This window comes from Halyomorpha halys, unplaced genomic scaffold (assembly GCF_000696795.3).
Source record: "Halyomorpha halys isolate HHAL.00 unplaced genomic scaffold, Hhal_1.1 Scaffold946.1, whole genome shotgun sequence".
Lineage (NCBI taxonomy): Eukaryota > Metazoa > Arthropoda > Insecta > Hemiptera > Pentatomidae > Halyomorpha > Halyomorpha halys.
The window spans coordinates 505166-530107 of record NW_027107439.1 but is presented as its reverse complement, the minus strand read 5'-3'; the positions used below and the strand labels follow the sequence as shown (position 1 = coordinate 530107).

At 30.0% G+C, this 24942-nt stretch overlaps 1 protein-coding gene across 1 annotated transcript in view; it reads left to right on the top strand.

The window, feature by feature from the left end:
* Nucleotides 1–24942, top strand: part of Obp73a (Odorant-binding protein 73a) — a 53928-nt gene that overhangs the window by 26309 nt on the left and 2677 nt on the right. The window contains exons 3-5 of the mRNA XM_014431129.3: nucleotides 21615–21714; nucleotides 23215–23294; nucleotides 24249–24284. Of these exons, the coding sequence (XP_014286615.1) occupies nucleotides 21615–21714; nucleotides 23215–23294; nucleotides 24249–24284 (216 nt within the window). The remainder of the gene's footprint in view (nucleotides 1–21614; nucleotides 21715–23214; nucleotides 23295–24248; nucleotides 24285–24942) is intronic.

Sequence of the window (24942 nt, the reverse complement as noted above, 5' to 3'; positions counted from 1 at the left end):
AAAAATCACTGAGACATCTTGGCGTATTAATATTAAGGTTAATGAACCTAAATGACAAAAACTTTAAAATATGGATAAATATAACCAAAATTATTACTTAATTATTATTCCATGGGAAGATTGCTTGTTTAGAATATGACCGTAATAAAGATAGTTTAAAGTAAATAACGAGAAAATAAAGCTGATTAAAAAAATTAATATCACTGAACAAACCAATAATATTTAATTTGCAAGTATTACGGGTACTTTTTACATTTTTAAGTCATAATTATAAAAATTTATAATTATGACGTGTTGCGTATACGGTCTGGCCCCTGCCCCGTGTCCATTATTAAGTCATATTTGTAAAATGCAGGATGCAGTATTGCGGGTACTGCATAGTCTCTGCTCCATCTCCACTTTTAACTCATATCTCTCTGTTATAATATGAAGTTTTTAGTGATCACCGTGCAATATTTTATTTTACATATCATCGCCGTGTTTTACACATTATTTTTTATTTTACACTTGTAATTACATATTTTAAAATATTGGAAGAAGATATTTGATCTTATGAAGTAGATTGTGGAAGATAGTCTGGGTGGCGGTCAATAAAGGTATCAAAATAGTAAAAGAAAAGTATTTATTTTAAACCAACGTTTCGTCCCACTTTGCTGGGCTCTGTCAGGGCTAAATGAAAACAACAATACAAGCGCTTTAAGAAGTGACAGGAAATTAGTATACATATACAAAAAAAATAAGAAAATATTTTTTAAAAATATATATATGTTTTTAGGAGAAAAACACTTTATTAAAAATAATATTGTGCTGCCCAACTTCATTGGGTTACCTTATCAAAGCCTGCTTGTGAAGCACTATTTTTTTTTAAATGTCGCATTATAAAAATGTCTACATTGTATGCACATTTTTTCTTCAGCTTTAATCGTTCTTTAAGTATGTTTAATTTTTCTAATGTTTCAATTCTACAAAATTTTATCTCATTTTTCCATCACTCATACAAATAAATTTAATTTAAAGTATAAAAGAATATATATAGTCATTTTAAATATATAGTATAAAAATTTATATAAATATACATAATACCCAATATGGTCGTCCCCTACAATATATTAATTTTAAAAAACATGCATATAAAAATTAAAATAGAATAAGTAAAAATATTAAGTTAAAAGTAATAAATAAAAAGCGTAAGTTAAGGAAATGGATAGAAAATTAATTACTAATAAATATAGCCAAGTGAGATAAAATTGTAAATAAATAACTAGAGTTAGTTCTAACTAGTATTGTTCTACTATTTAATACTGTAGTCCTTTATTTACAATTCTATTACACTAGGCTGTATTTATTAATATTTATACTTAGCTTTTTATTTGTTATATAAAAAAATAAATAAATATTTTCGCCCTGAAAAGTGGGGCGAAACGTTGGTTAATATTAAATAGTTTTTTGTACTATTTTATACCTTTATTCACAGTCTCTCGGAATATCTTCCTACAAAATATTTTAACAAAAGCATTTGCTAGACTATAAATAAGTCACAAGGGCAGAGATTTGGAAAAGTCGGTTTATGTGAAACAGAATGAAATAATATTTACTCATGTACAATTGCATATGCCTCTGTCAAGGTGCAGTAGAATGAAGATGGAATCACAATTCATTTCAATTTAGAGGGAAAACTGATTACGAAAATTCTTTTTTGAATAGGCACTAAATTGAAGAAATACTTGAAATTCATTTATTTTTTCTGCTTACACTATCTTGAAAAAAATAATACAATCTGAACTACTGAATAAATGTAAAATGGGGGTTGGTCCAACGATAGGTCGACAGGGGTATTCACTAATGAATACAAAGTTTATAATCAAAGCTATAAAAACTTTAATAAAGACAGGAATTTGAAGAGCGAAAGGGGAATAAATGAAGAAATATTGTCAAGAGAGAGGAATATATATCCATCTTTAGAATAGACTCTTTGCTAGTAAATAAATGAAAAACGACATATTTATTAATATTTCTAAATTATTAAATTCTTTTTTCGGAACACAATACTTGCAAAAAGTGGCAATACTTCCAAAAATGGCATTTAACTGTTTTATGGATTCGATACTTAGGACTCCATCTTGACAAGAGACTTACTTGGAATACAACACTTACTTGACAAACGCTCTAAACTTCCCATTCACTACAAAAAAATAGTATACACTACGATAATCAGACCAATTTGGACACATGGAATTGAGCTCTGGGGCTCTACCAAATCATCAAATTCCTTCCGCATCCAATCCTTACAATCCAAAATCCTACATAAAATCCTTGATGCTCCTTATTACGTTACAAATAAATTCATTCTCAAAGATCTTAACATTCTATTCGCTCCAGATTTGGCCCAAAACAGATATGCGTCTTTTCATTCCAAACATCTTACCCATCCTAACCTATTAATTCTTAATCTTTCATCCTTAGCAATTCCTGATAATCCTCCGAGGCGTCTGAAAAGAAGATGGCCACGGGACCTTCTAATTTAAATTAATGCTTGAAGTACCACCAATGGGTGGTTCCTTCCCAAGATTTTCAAGTGTATATGAAACACACAACATATTTACTTATTGTATTTATTATTTTTGCAATTGTAAATCACATTAAATAAAGAAACTGTTTTATGAAGCTCATGAATTTTAAAATTATCTTCTTTGAAAATTTAAAGAAACAAGTCCGTAGGTTCGTCACTAATATATTATTCGCCAAATGAAAAGCACAACTATAATTGAAGGGGGTAGGTGCCTATCTAACTAGTGTGAGGTACTCTAACCTCAAAATCCAATTAAGAACTGAGATACCTATATAAAGAAGCGGCTATTGTACACTTTAAAACATAGCAAGCTCGAATAAAAAATAGAATTTTGTTTTTCTAAAATTTTCTATTTCTAAAATTACCCCTTCTTCAATTATAAGAAACAGAAATTCGAAAATCTCCTGTTTCGAAATTTAATTTTTGTTTTTTTTTCTCACCCTTCTATTAATTTCTATTATTTCAACAAAAACATATGTATACAATACAATGCATAACGAACATAAATGTCCTTTCTTTGCTTGAAGGGCATTCCAAGGTAGGTTTTGGGATCCACTATATGCAGGGGAGCACTGTGGCACTTACTCCCCGTCTGCGTTGTCATGAGTGGGAAGGGACCTCTCTACTAGTGATGAATTGTTTCAGTGATCTTTTTTTTTTTTATTGGACAATGACTCGGATCAATTTAACGAGCTTCGAACCCCTGCTCTCTGCTGTTACGATAGCCCTAATCTTGACAGAGACCAATCAGAGAGCTTCCGTTAATGTCAATATTAATGATGGCAGCATTACCGACCGACCTGTAACAGGTACCGCTAACGACCTACGTTCCATTACTCTGCCTTTATAAGTTCAAAACGCCATTGCAACCATCATTAATTACAGAATGCCTAGGTAACACCTTCTAAGTACGTAATACGTCTTATGCAAACACTATATGATGCGTATCATCAACTGTATGTTTTCTGGTTACATATCAGTTGTTTAATCCGATGTATTATGTTATGCTGAATAATTCTGCCAAACTAATAATAAATTCATAATGTTTAATCTTGAACTAAATTTAGATATTAGCAACTTTGAAAGCACAATGAACAATAGTTTAATTGGTAAAATCTACCTTCTCTATCCCTTCTCCCTCCAAAAAAATATAATGGTATTAATTAGGATTAAAAGAAATAGATAAACAACTTTAATTTTTTTTTGTCATTGATTTTATGTCTTGTTGAAATTTATTCTTAATATATTACAAGTATAAGAATTATGATTTAGAGCCTTTTAGAATAAAATACAAAATTTTCAAAATAAAAATGAGATTATAAACCATCCTAAGTATGATCCTGATTATAATTATGAATTTTATTAGATAAAAAATAAACAATAATAATTAACAGAACATATAAAATTAAAATAGAACAAATAAAATAAAACTATATATCATAAATAGAATATGGTCCGGGTTCGGTGGAATGAAACTCAATAGTAATGACTACCTATATAAGGTCAACGTTTCGCCCCACAATGCAGGGCTTCGTCAGGGCTAAAAATATACAAACACTTAACATAAGTAAAAAAGTAAATAGAAAATTACGATGGTGTACAATGAAACGTAAAAATTAATTAAGAAAAAATAAAAATAAAAGGTTATAAACAATAAATGAAAATGGAAATAATAACTGATAAAAAAGAATAAATATAAAAGAAAGTACAAACTAAGAAATGAAAATGGGGGGAACGAAGCCATGCATTGTGGGGCGAAACGTTGACCTTATATAGATAGTCATTACTATTGAGTTTCATTCCACCGTACCCAGACCATAGTCTATTTATAATATATAGTTTTATTTTATTTGTTCTATTTTAATTATATATATTCTGTTAATTATTATTGTTTTTTTTATCTAATAAAATTCATAATTATAATCAGGATCATACTTAGGATGGTTTATAATCTCATTTTTATTTTGAAAAAGGCTCTAAATCATAATTCTGACATAATATTATTCTAAAGGGATCAGACCCAGAATAAATAAAAAATATTATTATTATTATTATTATTATCATTGTTATCTGTATTAAGAATTAATTTCAACAAGACATAAAATCAATGACAAAAAAAGTTGTTTATCTATTTCTTTAATCCTAATTAATACAATTGTATTTTTTATTTTTTTTTGGAGGGAGGAGGGAGGAAGAATGTGGGCTTTACCAATTAAACTATCGTTCATTGTGCTTTCAAACACACCCTCAACCAGCTATCTAACTATCTAGCTAACTATTCGTCCTCATAACACGCCGACATCATAGAGTGAAATACGAGTTAATGAAGCTCCTAAAAGAATGAGATTTTGCCTGCTTTGACGAGGTCTACTGCGTAGATACGGATGGATCCACAAGATATGGGGATATTGTTGCTTTCCCTAAGAAGGGGAAGTCGGCAATCATTCTGGATCCCATCGTGAGATATGAAAATAACGACCTTGACCAGGCAAATAAGGTAGATAGGGAAAAGAAGGAAATCTACGATAAATGTATCCCTTTCCTCAAGGAGAAGTTCCCTGAGGGCTTCGGAGAACGAGACTTCAACGTGAGAGGTCTCTGGTTCGGAGCCCGTGGAACGATTCCCAGCACAACTAGGAGCTTCATGGAGGAGCTCGTGGTCGATGTCCAGGACGTGGCTAGGTTGACAGAAAATATAATACTTGACTCCCTGGGAATCATACACCACCACATGCATGGAAATTAATGAGTAGGGGAGTTTATCCAGAAGTGGGATGGCATGCATGCATCTTATTTGTTGTTTTAGTTATTATTTTTTATTATTTTAAATATTTGTTATATAGGGGAATTTGTTGATCAAATGAAATAGGGGTTGTGAAATGGAAGGGAAAAAAAAAGAAAAGGAATAAATCGAAAAACATGTAGTTAGTTTGTTGACTGGTATTAATTGTAAAAGAAAACTGTGGAAGAAAAAAAAATGTTATCTATCTATTATATTATATCATGTAACTTAATATTTGTCCAGTCACGGATTGATCAGTATGTTGTGTAATGTGGCAACCCGATGTATTTGGGCAGCATGAATGAATAAAGTATTTCTTTCTCTTCTCTTCTCATATTATAAATTATACGGTGACTAACTTCTAATAAAATGAAAAAAAAATGAAAAAGAATCAGATAAAGGAAAACTAAAAGCAATAAACAAAAGGTACAATTACTGTTGCTATACATATTTACAAGTTTAAACAAAAATAAGAATTATCAAGTACAGAAGCTAAATAAATTAACCAACATAAAAGGTAATGAAATAAAATAAAATAAATTATAATGCTAATATCCTTATATATTTTAATAAATATTAAGAAAATTCCAATAAGATTTATCTTAAATATTGTTTTCCCTCCATCTATTACATCTTATTTGAACTTTTAAGTCTTATTATCTTATTAGAACTTTAAATTATTGACATTTTAATTTAGATATTATAGATTATCTAATAAACGAAAACATGTCGGATGAATAGGACAAAATTATTCGAAATATTTTATTATTTAAATTAAGTCCGGTTTGGTTGCAATTAAAATGGAAAAAGTTACATTTGAAATGGAAATAGTTAAATTTAAAATTGTAAGGTTTGCAATTAAATTAGAAATGGTTACATTTAACTTGGAAAAGGTTTATATATAAATGTTTAATATTCATCCTGACGTATATATAAAAAAAATTCAAAGATGAAAAGCAATACTGCATCTGACGGAACGTTTCAAGGAACCACTTATCTACAAATGCAATCAAGTTTGATAAACAACATTTAATTTAAATCAAAGTTGAATACTAATTATTTTTAAGGCAAAATAATAATAAATTTTCCTTGTAATTTTATTTCTACCTATTTGTGTGATGTAAATTTATTTTAATTAGAAAAATAGTGTTAGTATTCAATAAAAAAATTATAAATAATTTTGATCAATATTCCAAAAATTAATATTTTTTAAATTAATAATAAATCCTTAATTCACATCAAATATATTTAGCCTAACTCTTTTATACTCTTTTATGAGCGTGTCAGTAATCGGTATTGGCGTATTTTATTTACAGCCTTTGTCCTTTTTTCGCATACTAATAAAAAAATATGATTAATTATTCCAAGTAATTTGTCCATTTTCAAGTAGATTTATGCGACTAAAATAATTCCAGTTAACCGGTGAAGATTTTTACTTCTTTCTTTATCACTTGGACGCATTTTATATTTATTTTTCCTTAGAATAGAAGATTAAGTATAGGAGGCATTTGGTCGTAAAATACAGAAACTTAAAAAATGAAATCACTGTCGATATTAAAATGTGTTATACTAACCTTGGAGTCACTTGCCAATTTAATAACAACATTATTAATTTAAAAATACAAATATCCTAAAAAATCTTTCAAAAATCTATTAAATTAACACTATAAGTCCGGTGAAGTCAAAAACTTCGTTATTCCCATTCGCAATAAATTTCGGAAGCCAGGTTTTATGACTGAGTGCCTGGTATAGTTAATTGATGAAAGATCAACTGGGTGGCGGTCATAAGAGCTACAGAATATACCAAGGTTTCATCTCACATCAATTATGGATATGAAATGTGAATGTAAATTTTAATTACTAGACAATTAATAATAGTTTACCAAAAATGTGGATATGGAAAATTACGATGCCCTTATTTCGGTTCATATATAATAAATAAATGATGAAGAAAACACCTCAAAGCACCAGAAAAGAAAGTAAACATGAAAACGTTAAACCTATAAAGGAAAAAATGAAATTCACCTTTAAACATTTTTTATTTATGTAATGTAAATCATGTGAATTTAAATTTTACTATACACTATTCTTATATACTTATGTTTTACTTGTCTATCATAAATCCATTTAAGCCCTTTTGTATGTAATAAAAATAATCGCTTAAAATTTAAAGCTTCCCCAAGTTATTTTAACAGTTATAAAATAAAAAAATTTCAATGATGTTCTCTGCCGTACGTTTCCTTTTTACGAAACGTAAAAAAAAGTTCAATAAAAAAAATCTGCTTATTAGATTAGAAGCAAACCGCTAACTATGTTACGATATCTTTCAACACTAGCGCTAATTTTTCTGTAAATTGATACTCCGTACAGCTAAATATCATGATAAGGAATTTACGATCCGTTCGTGATATTTGGGCTGTGATAGCCGGCATGCTCAGTAAGGAAATAGTGAAAGTTGATAAAAAAAAACATCTTGTGGTTGTATAGTTTTATTGTAACAAACCGATGCGATCACATATAGAAATCGGAACTTAGCTATATTATAATTATGTAATATTGAAGTTTCCAATATTGCATATTGAATTCGTGAAAGTACACCCTGACTTCAAGTATTTTGAAATCAGTGAATACTATATAAAAACAAAAAATCTGGTGAAGTACTTGGATCACACAGCTTTCGCTAACTATAATAAATCATATTTCAGGGTGTTTCGGAGTGAAAATAACGAATATCAATTTTGTCCCTTCCAACAATACAACAGTTTAACGAGAGATGTTGCGTCACTAATTAAAAAGGCAAAATAATAAATTGAAGTACAGTGTAATCTGTATAACTGGAACTAAAGAAACCTAGAATTTTTTTTAAAACTTAAAGATGTTTTTCATTTATCCAGTTTTCTAAATAGGCAAGTTTAAAATTACAGTTCTTATTTATAGAGGGTCTGTCACAATCTCACATAAGGAGATCATAACACAAAAAAAAGGCAATCCTTCCCCGCCGGACCCGCCCCACCAAAACCCCCAGATAGCGACGGTCCTAATCACTTTTAAAATATTAGCTTAAAATGGGAAGAGGAAACTTTAAGATAGTTTGATCGAGCAATATTTAAAAAAAGTGCCCGAAATTGAAAAACGGCGTGAAACAGATGGCAGATGGTTTCGTAAATGCGATCGGAAGAGATGAGGTGGTCTCGACTTTTTCCGAATTTTTAGAATTCGAACTCCTGTCTTTATTTTTTCTTCTTTTTTTTCTCTCTTTTAATTATTTATAAAATTCTGTAATATTTTATATTTATCCATTGTTTATTATTGCTAACAATGAGAACTGGTTATTTACTATAAGCAAAATTAATATCTGAGGACGATTTTTTTAAAAATCGTATATAACCCTTCTTCTTCTTTCTCGTCCTTCTTAAATGCCTTTCAGCGTGGTGGAGCCTCTAAACACTTGGTCCACACATCTCGGTCTCCGGCATGAATCTTCATCTGAGCCAGCATTTTTGCTCTTTCCAGACCTAGTCGTTGGATATGCTCCATATAGCTCCTTCTAGGTCTGCCTCGTGGTCTCCTACCAGTCGGCCTCGCCTCCATACATTTTCTTGGCACTCTGTCATCCCCCATTCTACAGATATGTCCATCGGAGCTGTCGGAATTCAATCACTGACTTCACTGCGAGGATCCTTCATTCCTTATCCTATCTCTCCTAGTTTTGCCCAATATTCTTCAAAAAAATTTAGCAGCCGTAATCCTGCTCAAGTACTTGTCTTGGGTAACCTATTTTCACTGTCATATAATAGTGTTGGAAGATATATTGCTTCAAAGATATGGATTTTGTCCTTACCTACTTCTCTCTTTCCCACAATAGTATTGCATATCTGGTAGTAAATATTACTTACTTTATTTATCCTATTGGACACTTCTTCTTCTATTTTACCAGATTTATTGAAAATTGTTCCAAGGTAGGTATAGAAGACCTTTTCTAATACTTCAACATTGGACAGTATTCTTATATCCCTTCTGTTGCCAGTAGCATTTAACCCATGTTAGACTATTTATCGAAATAGTCGATGTTTCAATCATCGGATGACATGATTGAAAAATTGATTTTCTAAATTGGTACCGATTGGTCGATTATAACGAAGAATTTGCTATGACTTCCAGGCCTACACAAGCTATAATATGAAGTATCAGTTGGGTACGACTCCTCGATTTTGTGCTAGGCTGTCCTCCCAAAAATAGACGATTTTGCTAGACTTGATTGTTTTGACTGAGGGGAGCTCAAAACGAGTATTCCGTAACGACACTTGCTTACTATATATTCTACATACCGGCATGTGGAAGTAAAAATATGTTTTTGTTATTTAATTGAAGACAAACACGTGTGTCATTTTCTAGACTTGAATAACGTGTCCAATTTTTATCGGGCATTTTTTTTTTATTATAAAGATTTTTTTAAAAATAAATAAACAAAATTTCTCAATTTCGAAGATCCCTGAATTTACCATGAATATTCTTAGTTATACCTATTGAACTATTGAACTTGAAACAGTTTTATTAATTTCATAGCGATCGTAAAAAAATTCGAACTAAAGTTTTTGATGAAAATACATATTTGACGTCCTCCGAGTCCTAGAGATCTGTGTGTCTGTGAATTGCCTTCCTCAAAAATAAAAAGTCGTTCGAAACCTAAATTACACATTTAAGGCGTCTGTATGCCTGGGATGTGACTAACTTTTTCGATAACATCGACTCACAGGAAGAGCCATTTTGTAGAATCAATTTTACACATCTTTTTCGAATTTATTGAAGATAGTTCTAACGATTTATTAAACTCGCCGTTTCAGTGCAGAATAAAAAGGTTTTAACATTAGCTATGATAAAACTACTTCTTATATTAGTTTGAAATGGCTTAAATAACGAAATATTTAAAAATACCTTTAATTTTGTTTATTTAAAAAAAAAATAAATTGTTCTCAATTATAAACAAAAAATAAATAGAAAATATTAAACTTTATGAATAAATTAGAAATATCTGATTCTAACAGAGGAAACTGATACCGCCTGCTCATTTCAGATTAAATTACGCCTTTGTTATCTTTTGTTAAACTCTTGTATTCTTGGCAGGAAAAAATTTTTTATTTGTTATTCCCACCTCCTTTCCTAAAATACGAACTTTTATAGCAACAGAAAATTAAAATTGTTATTCATATTTTCGGCTTCCCATATTTAGTTTTTTTTCTTTTTTAGAAAATCACAAATATAGCAACTTCAAAACGACCTGTCCAATCTGCATAAAACTTGAGGATGGATACTTGCACCGCACCAGTTTTTAATTTTCTCCCACTTCTATGATAGTCCTGGTGGTTGTCAATAAAGGCATAAAAAAAGTATAAGAAAACTATTTATTGTTAACCAACGTTTCGCCCAACTTTGCAGGGCTAAATGAAAAAGCAAGAAACAAACATTTAAGAATTAACAAAACATTAAAATAAAAACATTTCAAAACAATTGTTATGTTTATAAAGTATATAAAAATTAATTAATAATAACAATATAAGGAAGTATACTTGTAGGCGGACTGGAAAAAAGTTACTAATAAATACACCCAGGTGTATAAATCGATAAATCGATAAAATTTCTGAATACAGATCTGTACTAATAAATTGTAGGAGACTACTAATTAAACATAGTTATAAATATCGTAAAGAGGTAGGTGTAAACGGAAAACATATTGGTGAATTCGGTATGGTATAGGTGAGGTATAGTAATATGTAAAGGGGAAATATTAAGACAATTGATAAAAATAAACAATAAACATTAGGGGGGGGGAAGTTCCTATCAGATTGAAACACAGCAAACGACTGAGAATCTGAAGGTAAATCATAAATTGTCCCCATTTCCCCGGTTTATTTAAGTTACCTATTTTCCAACATAAAATGGACATATAATATATCAATAAACAAATAAATCCAGGCTTTTTAAACCATTGAAGTTAATTAAAGAATCACAATAGTATTCATTCATATGACAAAATTAATTGGAACATTGTTCACTGCCTACAAGAGTAGTTGTCCTAGGCCTGGTTGTGAAGCCTTCTAGGGCACTGGTGCAAGGGTGACAAGTTTGTACGGGCAATTAACCTTAATTGATAATAAATAGCTAACTTGATATGGTTCATTATAATTGAAGGAGGGGGTTCGAAAGCACACCGAGTCCTTATTTGTGAGATAAGATAAGTTATTCGGAGAAAACAATCATCACAGTGGGTTAAAATCTGGAACAAAACCTTTATTTTTTTTTTTATTAGTAGATTACCAAGAAGTGAATGGATTTTTGGCAAAAGCAGTTAAATCACGCGTTATTAAAATGATTTTGGAAAAAATCTACCTTTCACCTCCTGATAATCTTGTACAAAAACTATCAATAAAAAAAATTTAATAAGAATTTAAAAATGGACTTGGTTGGCCCCGATTGTAGATTTATTATCAATTATAAAGTTAAAAGTAGTATGAGAATGCTTAAGTATTTCTAAGACGGACATTTTTTTTTTTTTTTTTTGAGTTTCAGAATTTATTTTATGTTGACAATCGTTTATGATAAAATAATTGTTAAGACTGATCACTACTAAATCAATATTTTCTAATAGAATTTATTAATTAGGTGCTCTATTTTATTTTATCACTCCTTAATCGTAGTTGTAAAAGTCCATTTCACAAAAATAGCACCAACGTCGGAAAATGTCCTATATGTTATAGCTGATATGGTCAGTACGTAACCGTCCAGTAACCTACCGCTAATTCGAAGATTGAAATTTTATTCAACATATAAAGAGTGAAGATGATATAGTAGCAGTCTCAGTGCCCCGCTTGGAATCTATCGACTCTCACAGTAGCAGAAGGTCGACATGCCGGCGAGGAATTGGAAAATCTCAAACTTAACCTCAGCCTGAAAATTATACCGGTCAGCATTCTCGAATCATCTCGCATAACACGATACTTCAAAAGGAAAAGATATCTATTAAATTTTTTATTTAAGGTCTATCAGAAGATATCCAGAGGTCATTTATAGATTATGATGTGGAAGAATATGTTATAGACCTAACAATAAAATTAAAAATTATTATAGCAATTTAAAGGACAAAATTGAAATAAAAATTCAATCGGGATTAATATATAAAATTCTATGTTTAAATTGTCCAGCTATCTATATAGGTGAAACTAAGCAAATGTTGAGGGATAGAATATATCAACACAAAAATGATACAAGAAATAAAGAAAAGGATCCAAATAAAACAGCACTTGTACAGCATACAGCCAAAAATCAACATAATTTTGATTTTGATAACACCATAATTTTACATAAAGAAAACTATTTGTTCAAAAGAAAAATACTTGAGTCGATTTATATATCAGAGAACATCAATTACACAGTTAATTTTAAAACAGATACTAGGAATTTAAACCAACATTATGCAGAGATTTTAAGCAAAATAAATTTATAAAAATATTGGAGAAATTTGTTACTATTTACAATTAATTTTAATATGAATTTTGAGAATTAGAATAAATACCAAATTGAGACAAAAATGCAATTTAAATTAAATTTAAAAGAAGGCTGACCTGTGTGAGTGGGAGGTTATAAATAGTTTGTGTATATGGTAGTGACTTAGGGGGATAATTTTAAAATAAGAAGATTTAGATATTTATGATTTTTAATAAAAAATAGGTAACTAAACTTAAGCTTAGGTAAGCTTATTAATAATAAAAATGACTCTCTAATAATTGACTTTTAATAGGTTTTTAACTTAAAATTAATAACCTGGGCAGAATAGCCTGTAAAACAAATTTTAAATTTTAATGAGAGGTGAGAATTTATAATTGAAGGTATGTTATATTATTAGTGATAATGTTGTTGTTATAAGTGTTACAAATTAATATATAATATAAGCTGTTAAATATTTAGATTTAGAATGGCCGAAACGTTGGACTGTTGAAATAAAAAGTGTTGAGACTAATAAGAATACAATTTTTGATTTATTTAATAAATAATTACCTGTCTCAAGAAATTGAAAAAATATATTTAAAGGAAAAGATATCATTATTCAACTTTCAAGTTCAGAGAAGCGGCATTTGTAACAATTCATACATTGTCTCATCCTGGTGTTAAAAGCGCTACCTTAGTCGTAACAACTCCCTATATATGGACGAAGATCAAAGAAGAGTACAAGAACCTGGACTCCAGCCTGTTTGGAATGTCAGAGTAACAAAATCCATCGAAATACTCTTCCTCCTCTGGCGGAATTTCTAATTTCTTACATCCATTAGAACGTTTGGTTTATGTACATAAATGTGGGTATTGTCCGCCACCAGCTACCTTACTAAGGTTTTCGTCATTACAGCGGTGTGCGGATTTTCTCTGTGGCTAGAACCTACACCGATGGCCGACCAAACTGCCTCGACTGTGGCTCAAGCATTAGTGACATCTTGGATCTCTCGGTTCGCCATTTCTTCGCTAATAACTACCGATTAAGGGGGAAAATTCGAAAGTAAACTTTTCCAATCCTTAGCAACATATCACCCTCAAACAAATGGATTGATGGAACTCACACGCAGACTAATGACACTTGTTGAAGCCCTTCTACAAGGGTCGATTCCTTACCTTTTAAGTTATTGGATATTCGCACTGCTTTAAAGTTGGACTTTGGCTGTTCAGCCACAGGATTGGTTTGCGGTGCGCCGCTTATTCTCCTTCAAGAGTTGTCCGTGAACCAACCTTCTCCTGAGCCAACAGATTTTGCACCTTCAGAATACCAAAAAAGATTTCCAATCAACACAACCTTCAAGTCAAAGAGCGCTGAAGACCTTTGTGAGGCAGGTACAATCAGCACAAAACCGTCCGGAAACCTACTTTTTCTCTTATTTGAAAACTTACACTTTTCCTTTGTAAATATTGTTAATTTGTAGTAAAAGTTTAATTATCTAATTGTACAATGTTTTTATTTTCAAATGCTTCCATGCTTACTTTTTTAATATTAAAATTAAATTACTCTTGTTTACAAATGTTCAAATGTAGTCGAGTGGACTAACGATTGTGAAATAGTTACTTAAAATTAAGTACTTGGATGTGTGACCATTCTTCATGCGGTCCCACTATGATACTCAATTGTTTAATCATTCCATCAAGTATGTCTAGCAGTTCGTCAATTGAGGGATCAACAGGACAAAAAAATATGCATAAATCATGGAAAATCTCGCATCAATTCTAAAAATGTCGGACCAAAGTGATGGTACGTCACTCTAAGACAGTTCAACATTAACGGATTAAGAAATAGTAGCATTCTCTTCGCAACGAGAGGAAGCGAGATATTTATTATTGGCTAATCAGTCCAGTCAAGTTGCAAGTTAACTTAAAAGTATTTGTATTTGTAAGCAAATTTCTTTCGATGGATTTTAGTAACTCTAAAACTGTTTGCAAAGGGGGAGGCTGTATATATTTAGGTTTATAGCCAATGACTCCTAAATTATTACCATCAGCCTAACTATGTGAATTTGGCATTTGAAAGCTGTGCAAGGAAAATATTGAGTGTGAAGAATTCATGCATTAGGGCTCAATTTTCAATATTTTTAAATGTACCGTAAAGTAGTTAATGATTATTTTCCTAAGAATATTAGTTTTCTCGATATTCACCAAAATAAATTCACTAAATCGTTTTTCTCGTTTTTTAGGAAAATAAATATTGGTTTTGAAAAACTGAATCTGAGGAATTATCGAGCATAAAGAACTCTATTAGGGCTCAAATTAAAGCTCGTTAAATTCACTAATAATCACTTTATAATGATATTTCAGTTAGGAATTATTGCCAATAAAACTAAAAATATCGGCGGCCATTTTGAAAAATTTGCCATACAGGAAATCTGCCATTTGCCAGGAAATTTGCCAGGGCCCTGTTTCATAATAAAGTACAAACTAATACTATTAGTCTTGTCGATTTAACTTAATACAATTACACTGACTTGTACAATAGTAACTTGTATTTTAGTACTTTTTAACTCCTGTAATATCACTAATAGTCCTCTCTATTATGAAAAAATATAAGTATTAGTGTAATTACCACGTTGTTTCCAAACTTGTATTTTGAACTAATACTATTAGCTTTCATTATGAAACAGGGTCCTGGGAGTGTAAACTTCTTAGCATCGTTTTTTCTAACATTTTTACATAAGAATTTGTTTACAGAAATTAATTTACATTTACTTCTAGGAAGAGCCGAATTTTAAGCTATTTTACTGAAACTACTAAAAAAAAAAACTAACATCCTTCAGATTTTATATATAATTTTTTTTTTCGTTATTTAAAACAATTGCCAACGTCGTTTCCATGTCCGTTTCATATGAAAATACCTTTGAGATATTTCTGTTATGAAATCAAATGCAATAACAAAGATAAGAACATAGTAAACATTGCGTACCTCCTTGTTAATTGTGTGAAATAGCAGTGGTATAATCCCTCCTGAATGCGCTACTGACGGCTGAGAAAGTTCATAATTAATTCCAGAGTAATAATGTGCAGATGTGAAATGAAGTAACGAGTTATGAAATTAAGTTAGTAATCCTATGTAGTACCGAAGAGAAAATATAATTGAAGTGTAAATTACAATTGCAATAAAAAACATGGTATTTATTTGTACAGTAATAAATCTGATAATGACTTTTATTCCATCAAAATTATTCGAAAGGATTTTTATTCCTGAAGAACTTGCTTAAACTTTAGTTTGCCTTTCTAAGATGACGAATTTATTTTGATGTTTTAAACGTCTTTTAAATACAGATTTTCATATAAATCAAAAATTATTAATTTTTGAAGACTTTTTTCTGTAGATGACCTTGCTCACGAAATAAATTCATAACTTCTTATAATGTAATCCAACGTTATCTACAGCTGTTTTAAAGGTAATTTCAATTAATGACAATTTGTTTTTTTATTTTCAAATCCTCTTTATGACAATTTGTTTGCATTCGTTTTATTTTATATCTCCGGTTCCAATGTTTTTATAAAGGTCCGCTTTAAAATTTGAAAAATAATTGACAGTCCCTGTAACGCGAAAATTTGGAAAAAAAAATTGAATTTTTTATTACAACGAAAATTCATATTAAAGGGTTAAACGTTGCTTAAAATGAATTTGACTTGATTTTTTTTTGCTCTACTTTCTTGGAAGTGACTTTTGTTTTTTCTGATTTTTCATACACTTAAACTCATTTAATACTATCAATAATATATTGTCCTTATTCTTCACGAAAAAAAAAAAATCGATTAGTGTCGAATAACCATTAAATAAATACAGAGCAAAGGTGGCATACATGAAAAATTTCTTAAAATATATTAAATATTTTTTGTAGCCTCTTAAGGTGCGTTGGAAAGAACCCTCGGACAAGTGTTTATTATTTTTTTAGATAGTATCACCATAAAAAAAGTTTTCAATTATGATTGAGAAATAGTCTATCAAAAGTCAAAATATCTGCTCTTGTAAAATTATTATGGAAGCATTTCATCTATATTAGTCTAATATTTATTAAAAATGATGATTTTTAACATCTATTTAATTTTCGAAAAAAAAAAACTGAGTAATTTTGATATGTAGAATCTTGATTTGCTTGAAAATTGTTACTTATGAAAAGTGAATTATTAACTTTGATAGAATACTCATGAATTTGGTTTGATTGGTTTAATATTCGTGAAAAAATATATAAAATTTCGAAATTTTAAAAATAACTTTGGAATAATCGAAAACTTATCATAAATATTTTCAATTGTATATTTTAAATTTAAATACATTCTCACCACGTATGTCGATGACACATACCTATTGTCAGTGAATAATGATCCTTCCATTGTATCCCAATCCCTCCAATCCCACATCACCACCCTCGAAGAATGGTGCCAAAACTGGAGGATTAAAATAAATTCCAATAAATCCCACCAAATCACATTTACCCTTCGTCGTAAACCTTCGTCTTGCCCCACAGTATCTTTTAATAATACCCCACTCATTCCTGTTGAACAGATCCGTTACTTAGGACTAACTCTGGACAAACGACTGACATGGAATCCTCATAGAAGACTGAAAAGACAGGAAACTGCTCGTCGATTCCGACTATTACAACATTTACTAGACAATCGTTTACCCTTCCGACTATTACAACATTTACGGTCCAAACTTCCAATACATTACAAAAGACTGATCTACATGACTATTATAAGGCCAATTTGGACATACGGATTTGAGCTATGGGGCTCCACTAAACCATCTAATTCCTCTCGAATCCAATCCTTACAGTCCAAAATCCTTCGTAATATCCTTAATGCTCCTTACTTTATCACACATCAAATCATCCATCAGGACCTCAATGTCCCCTATGTTGCCGATTTGGCCAGAACCAGATACCAATCCTTCCATAATAAACTTCCCAACCACCCAAACCGACTCGTTTCTAACCTGGCCTCGAGATCTTCTCCCTTGGAAATTTTTTTGGAGTTCTATCAATGGGTAGATTCTCCACATGTTTTTATCATGTCATAATATCACTTACAGCAAATTTACTTGATGTGTATATATGTATACAGTTGTAAATATCAATAAATAAATTATTAAAAAAAAAAATTTAAATACATTGATTTTGAAAATAAATCCACTCAGAATAAGTGAGAACTGGAGCTTATTCCTGGTACATTTTTTGCAATTATACAAACTCCATAACGTGCAATTTTCGAAAATCACCTTTATTTTTGTGTTGAGGACTCACCAATGTCGACTCATTTTCAATGATCAGAATTAACTTTAACCTTCCAGAAAATTTATTGCCCAAGCTGGGTTTAAGTCTTTTTTCTGTTTGTTCTTCAATTTTGAGTTGAGTAATTTCCTACATTTTCGAAATTCTTTAACGAAATAAAAAGAATCAAGAAAGAGCTATAAAACAAGTAGAACTGGTTTGTGTGTTCTAAACATTGCATCATGGATCTCCTCGATGCATTGCATAAGGCGAGTGAGTAGCTTCATTCAGGTTTGACTGTACACATGACCTAAATTCAGAAACTAAGGAAATTCCTCAAGAGTCGATCGGATTGCAACAAGCGCTTGTAGGGGGGAGGGAGAGATGTTTATAAACTAAAGACTTTTTAAAAAATATTATATCATAGAATTATTGTTCAATAGTTACCTTCAGGGATATCAGAATGATAAAAACAATTTAATTAGAAATATATTCACTAATTACGATAGATTAGTGAAACTGGTACATAAGCATAGGAATGAAGGATGGGATGGTCGAAAATACCTCTTCTTTTCAAAAATTATTTTTTTCATTTTGTATTTGACGTGTTCTATAGATTATAACGTAGTCTAGGATTACTAATTAACCTTTTTAATAGTATTAGTAGAATTAGCTCAGTAGAGAAAGAAACCACAGTCTATGTTACTATCCCAACGGACGCCTCGGTTTCCCGTTTTTATGCAGAGTTGAAGTGGCTTTATCCAACCCACCGTCGTATTTCCTGGCATCCATCATCTTCCAAGTCATCCAATCCCGCCGTCTTTCATACATTTCCGAGCTCCTTCAATTCAAATCCTCTGTTCGTTCCCGCAATACCCGTTCCTATTCTTCAGATGTATACACAAGGGCCCACTGAACCGCCGCTTTCGATAGACCGTTCATTACCCGATCCTCATCCCTATGGAATTCCATCCCTTCCAACATCCGTCCCTCCAATACCCTCCCTACCTTTAAACCCCGCCTGTTCAATTATTTCTTATCCATTCAGACCACATAATATTGTAAATAGATATAATTGTAAATATATATATAAATTAGTACATCGTTCTTAATTATTTTAACATCATTTTTTTTTTTTTTTTTTTCCAACCGATTAAAGTTAGAAAGTAACTTATAATTATTTTTATAATGACTATTTATATTTCTTTGTATTTTTGTTTAAGTATCTCTGAGGCTCCTCAGCCCACATCTGACTATCTCTCAGTATTATTATTCTAAAGGGACCTGTCCCACAATAAATAAAGTATTATTATTATGTTTGGAATACGCCCAGTAAAATAAAAAAATTAAAAATTTGTACAATGTGACACTATGTAAGAAAAGCAGTGATATGTTAGTTAGTACTTGAGAATACTATGTCCACAAGATGTCTAAATAATTTCAATTGGTGACAAATAATACATAATACTGTTATATTACCTATTAAAGTTTAAAACTATATGTTCTAATGTTCACATAACAGTTTTTCAAATTGATTTATTCTAAAACCGTAATCGTTGTGTAGTTCTTAAACATGAGTTTAATATTTATAGCAGAGGTAATGTTTAATGGTTTCACATTATTGAAGAAAATAGAATCCAATATTTGTACACAAGAAATTGCAGGGAAGATAGTTCCAGAAAATTCATTAAATTACACCACAGTCAATAATTTTCAACTTGAGTACCTAGTTCTGTAAATCTAAATATTTTATATTTATAAATGTATTATTTTTTTTTCTGTTTTTAAGGCATTTTATATATTGTGTTTACACACTTACAAGGGCTAGTTTCCACAAACACAACAATAGGGATGGGGGATTTGGATTAGCTAGTGCAAGCCTGCCTAAGTGTGTTGCCAATGCATTCTTGTGTCTGTTTTGGGCCACAAATCCATTTCCCCTTGGTACTATGTATTCGACCTGGTATTTATGTATTCAATTTTATCAATTCAGTCTTTTATATGCTTAGAAGTAGGTTACCGGAAAATAGTACTGCCCTCCTTAGTTGAATAATTTAAGTTTTTCTTTTTCAAACATCAGAAGGCTGTGACATCTTCCATCTGACATCAATAGTAGTACATCAGTGAAATTGAAGTTAGCATAACATAAAATTATCAATTTATTAAAGAAAATACAGCAGTAGTTTTTAGCCAACTGTTAAGACATGTTCACATTGTGTTTTTTCTCTTTTGTTTAATATTGTTCTATTGAGTTTAGTATGATGATAATTTGAGATTCTAAAAAACTGTATTTATATCTCAGGTTTATTCAGATTATATTGATAAAAAAAATATTTTAACCCTCTGCTCCCAGTCTAACAGATTCCTAATACCCTACATAGTGGTGGAGAATGTCTGATTGTTGTCAGGATAATGGGTTCAATAGCCTACAAAGTAGAGAAGAGGATGATAAACTTGTAGCAGTAGACAATCAATAGAAAGACAGAAAAGAGAAACATTTCATTGCTAATTCCTTTTTTTCTTGATAATTACTTTTTCTCCTTTAGACTTTTTGTTTAAATATCACTCCTTCCATTATAAACTCCCTAACCACTCAAACCTCCTAGTTTCTAACTTTGCATCCTCTTCCATTCTCCGAGGCACCTGAAAAGAAGATGGCCACAAGACCTGCTAATGTAAAACGTCCTTAGAGTGCTGCCAATGGGTAGTTCCTCTACACTCCTGTAACACTCCAATTTAACTGAGATCAGATTTACTAAATGTATTATAATGTACAGTTGTAAATAGCAATAAATAAATATTAAAAGAAAAAAAAGAAGACTTTTCGCTTATATAAAATTTATAATCCCCACCAATTTCATCTGAGTCCATTTTTAAAATCTTCTGGGTGGGTGCTTACAGTTGATTTAATGATAGGATTGCAATAGAGACCAAAATTTTGAAAATAATTGATTAAAACAATTATCATGAATAAAACTAGGAATTTATTTACAATTAAATGTTCCTAGAACAAAGCATTAAAAATATATAAAATACATATTTTCACTTCTATCTCGTGATTTGTTACACGAATCTTCAGTTGTGAAACGTTGATTATAGTAGGATATATCACTTTAAAATCATTTACTAGATCTGTGTTGTATCATATATTGTTGTGATTAAATAAATTGTAATCACTAGGCTTTTTATCTCTCTAGAATCAAATTTAATTTTCAAACATTTTGAATGATAGATTATATTGAGCGACTATTTTATACCATATTAATATAAATTAAATAAATAATTTCTAACACAGAATATGGCACTTTATTTTTATTTAATCTCTTCCTCTTCTGCAGAATGACAGTGTGAGAATCCCTTCGTTAGAGCTTGATTTGTTTTTATTTCACTATATAAAAGATTTTATACACAAAGTAACAATGATAAATTAGTCTTTGTATCCTTTTCTTTAAATTGTGTTAACAAATTATAATAATAAGGATGTTATGTTCCCCAGGCGAAGCAGCAGATCTGTGTGGCTCCAACGACAGCTCCTCATAAAATTGAGAAGGTGCTGTCGCAATGCCAGGATGAAATTAAGTATGCCCTCCTCCAAGGTAATGTGTTTTTTCCTTATTATTTTGCTTTCTAACAATATTTATGAAATAAAAGTTTATTTTCATCTATTTAGGTTTTGAGGAGAAGATGGTTGGGGGTGCGGTCAATGAAACACAAATAAGTATGACTAACTTATTTTAATGTGCCGACGTTTCGGCTAGAGTTTCTAGCCTTCTTCAGGGCTAAAAACAAAACAAGATAACAACCGCTTCTCCCATCACTTAATTTTATTAATTCTATTTTGTAAAACTATTCATTGTTTGTGTAAAATTATTTTGTTTATATTTTCTTTTTTATTTTATTTTTTATATTTCTATACTTACTGTAGTTATTATCTTATGGTTGTTATCTTGTTTTGTTTTTAGCCCTGAAGAAGGCTAGAAACTCTAGCCGAAACGTCGGCACATTAAAATAAGTTAGTCATACTTATTTGTGTTTCATTGACCGCACCCCCAACCATCTTCTCCTCATTTATCATCCACGGTCAACTATCTCTCATAATTATTTAGGTTTTGAAATTGAAACATTGCTTTAAGAAAAAAAAAAATTGAATTTGTTCCTCATGAATCCTTATATTTCTTCCTCTGTACAACATTTACGCCTTGAAGCTCTTACAATTTAGTAAAAATAAAAGTTTTAATTTAAATTTTTTTTGTTTATCTGTAAGCATACAAATATTTCTAATTAATGTTGAATTTATGCTTAAAAATAAAGAGATTTGTTTTCAAGATGTAAATATAAGATTGAGAAATATTGCTGTGGAAATGCTCCAAGGCTGTCAATACAATTGGCTAACACAATGGAAATACAAAGGAAGATTTCACCTGTTTATCTTTCTATCTTTAGCTGATCCTCTATCAGCTTCTATTGGCAACCAAACATGTCGCAAAAACCCTTGAAGTTTGAAACCACCAATACTAAGCTGCAAGTATTGCCAATTTCTCTGTTAGGACAATAAAAAAAAAAGATCATACAGATGTACCTTCTTGATATAAATTATAAATCTGAGAATGTCTTGCATAATTTATTTATTATTATTTTATTCATTAATTGTTTATTATTATTTTTATTTTAAATTACAAATTATTTCTTAAAACAACTATCTTTCATTAGAATAATCAGAAAGTTAATTTTATTGCTTTCACTCTTTACATTAAATATATTTTTACTTAACTCTTATTAGTTACAAAAAATGTTCTAAAAAAACATTGGAACCTTTTAGTTTATCATTGTGTAGGTAGATTTTCATCTTATAACCATGACCAGTTAATCTCATTTTTATAAAATATGAAGTTTATAAGTTGCTACCCAGTGTTTTCCATCAAATTGTAACTTGCATAATCGTTTTATTAAACGCAAAATCTTAACATGTATTTTTTTTTTTTAATAATTTATTTATTGATATTTACAACTGTATACATATATACACATCAAGTAAATAACATATATTGAATTCAAAATTAAATTAAGGACTGAGATATGAAAACTTTTGTTTACAGAAGCTCTGAGTGTACTTGGTCAGTCAGTTGAAAGACAGAAAAGAGAAACCTTTAGTGGTGAAGAAAGAAGAATTGCAGGAGTACGTATTTTGTATATGCTTCAAGCTTTTCATTTAAAAAAGACAGATTAACTAGGCAATGTCATGATATCTGAACACCTTTTAATAGAATTCATAAAAAATCCATTAAGTGCTATAGTTAAAATGTTCTCTTACACCAGCATGATGTATATGAGCTTTATTCTATCAAATGTTTTTTTTACCAATTAAAGGTCTAGGGCTAAAACTTATTCTATAATTTTACTCAAAATAAATTTTCTCCAATCAAATAGATGTCACAGATCAGCATATTCAATAAAAATTTAACTTATCTAAAAGAGATACTCCCATAATAATTTTTCAAAAGATGTATTGACTTATTCTGAAATATTGTTAACTTTCTTTTCAAAAAATAACAATTATCAATAATAATTATCAAGCATCAACAAATTAATTGTTTTAATTTAATTTTAGATATTATTATTTTGAAATATTCCTATATAATCCTTTCAAAAATAGTGGTGTTAAAAAATAAAAAAGAACAGAAACTCAGAACAACCGAAACCATTAAGCAATCCATATTGGAGCTTCCACCAATAATTTAGATAAGGCAGACATTTCTTGGGAAGAAATCCAGTGGTTCATCAAACAGTTTTATTGTTTGTTCCTAAATCGTTTACCCACATTTATCTCTTTATAGTAATCAATTAGCAACCAAATTGTCGGCAGACAAAAAATCTGTAGTCTTCGCTAATCGTAAAGCTTTTATTCAGTAATAATTATTAAATGAGTTATTAATGCTCCAGATTGGACTACTTTATTATAAAAATTTTAATGAAGGTTAGGTGCTATAAATAATTGAGATAGTTAAATATTTATACATTTTCAAAATCTGCTATAGCTGTAGGTCAGATGATGAGAAGTTAATTAAGTCTTTTATTACATTCAGAGTGTATGTATTTTTTTATTTTCTTATTGATATTGTTTTCTTTTCAGTGTCTACTGCAGTGTGTCTATAGGAAAATGAAAGCCGTAAGTAACACCAATGTTATAAATATTTAACTTATGTCATAAAAGTTACTTTACATTTGTTCACATTATTTTCTTTTTCTGGTTCACAAAGTTGAGTATACTATAGCATAGATCACTAATGTGATTAAAGCTTGAATGAAATGGTATGCCTTTAATTTATAGATATAATTAATCAAAGTACAAGCTTTTTTATAATAATAATTCAACGAAATACTATACTAATTCAAACTTAGAAAGCAAATACAATCTTAAGCAAATTTTGTGGTTTTGTTTAGGTTTCCATTTACAGAATAAAATTTTTATGGTTTTCAGTTGACTCTCCCTTCTTGAACTGTCTTATATTCTACATGTGTTGTGTCAGACATATTTTCCTAAATTTCCTGAAATTACTAACCACATTTCAATGCAGCATGGAAAAATCTTTTAATCAACATGAAATATTGTATTTATATGCTGAGGGTAATGTTTTAAAAATTACCAAAAGCATATATTCTTCACAATATTATTTTTTAAAAACTTCTGGACTAAATTAAATAAAAGTTCATTGGGTAATTTTTTTAACAACATAAAAAGTATGTACCAATTTAGGAATCTTGAAATTTTCATTAAAATCTTTTGAATAATACCTATCCTTGTTTAAGTTTGACCATGTGTTTGA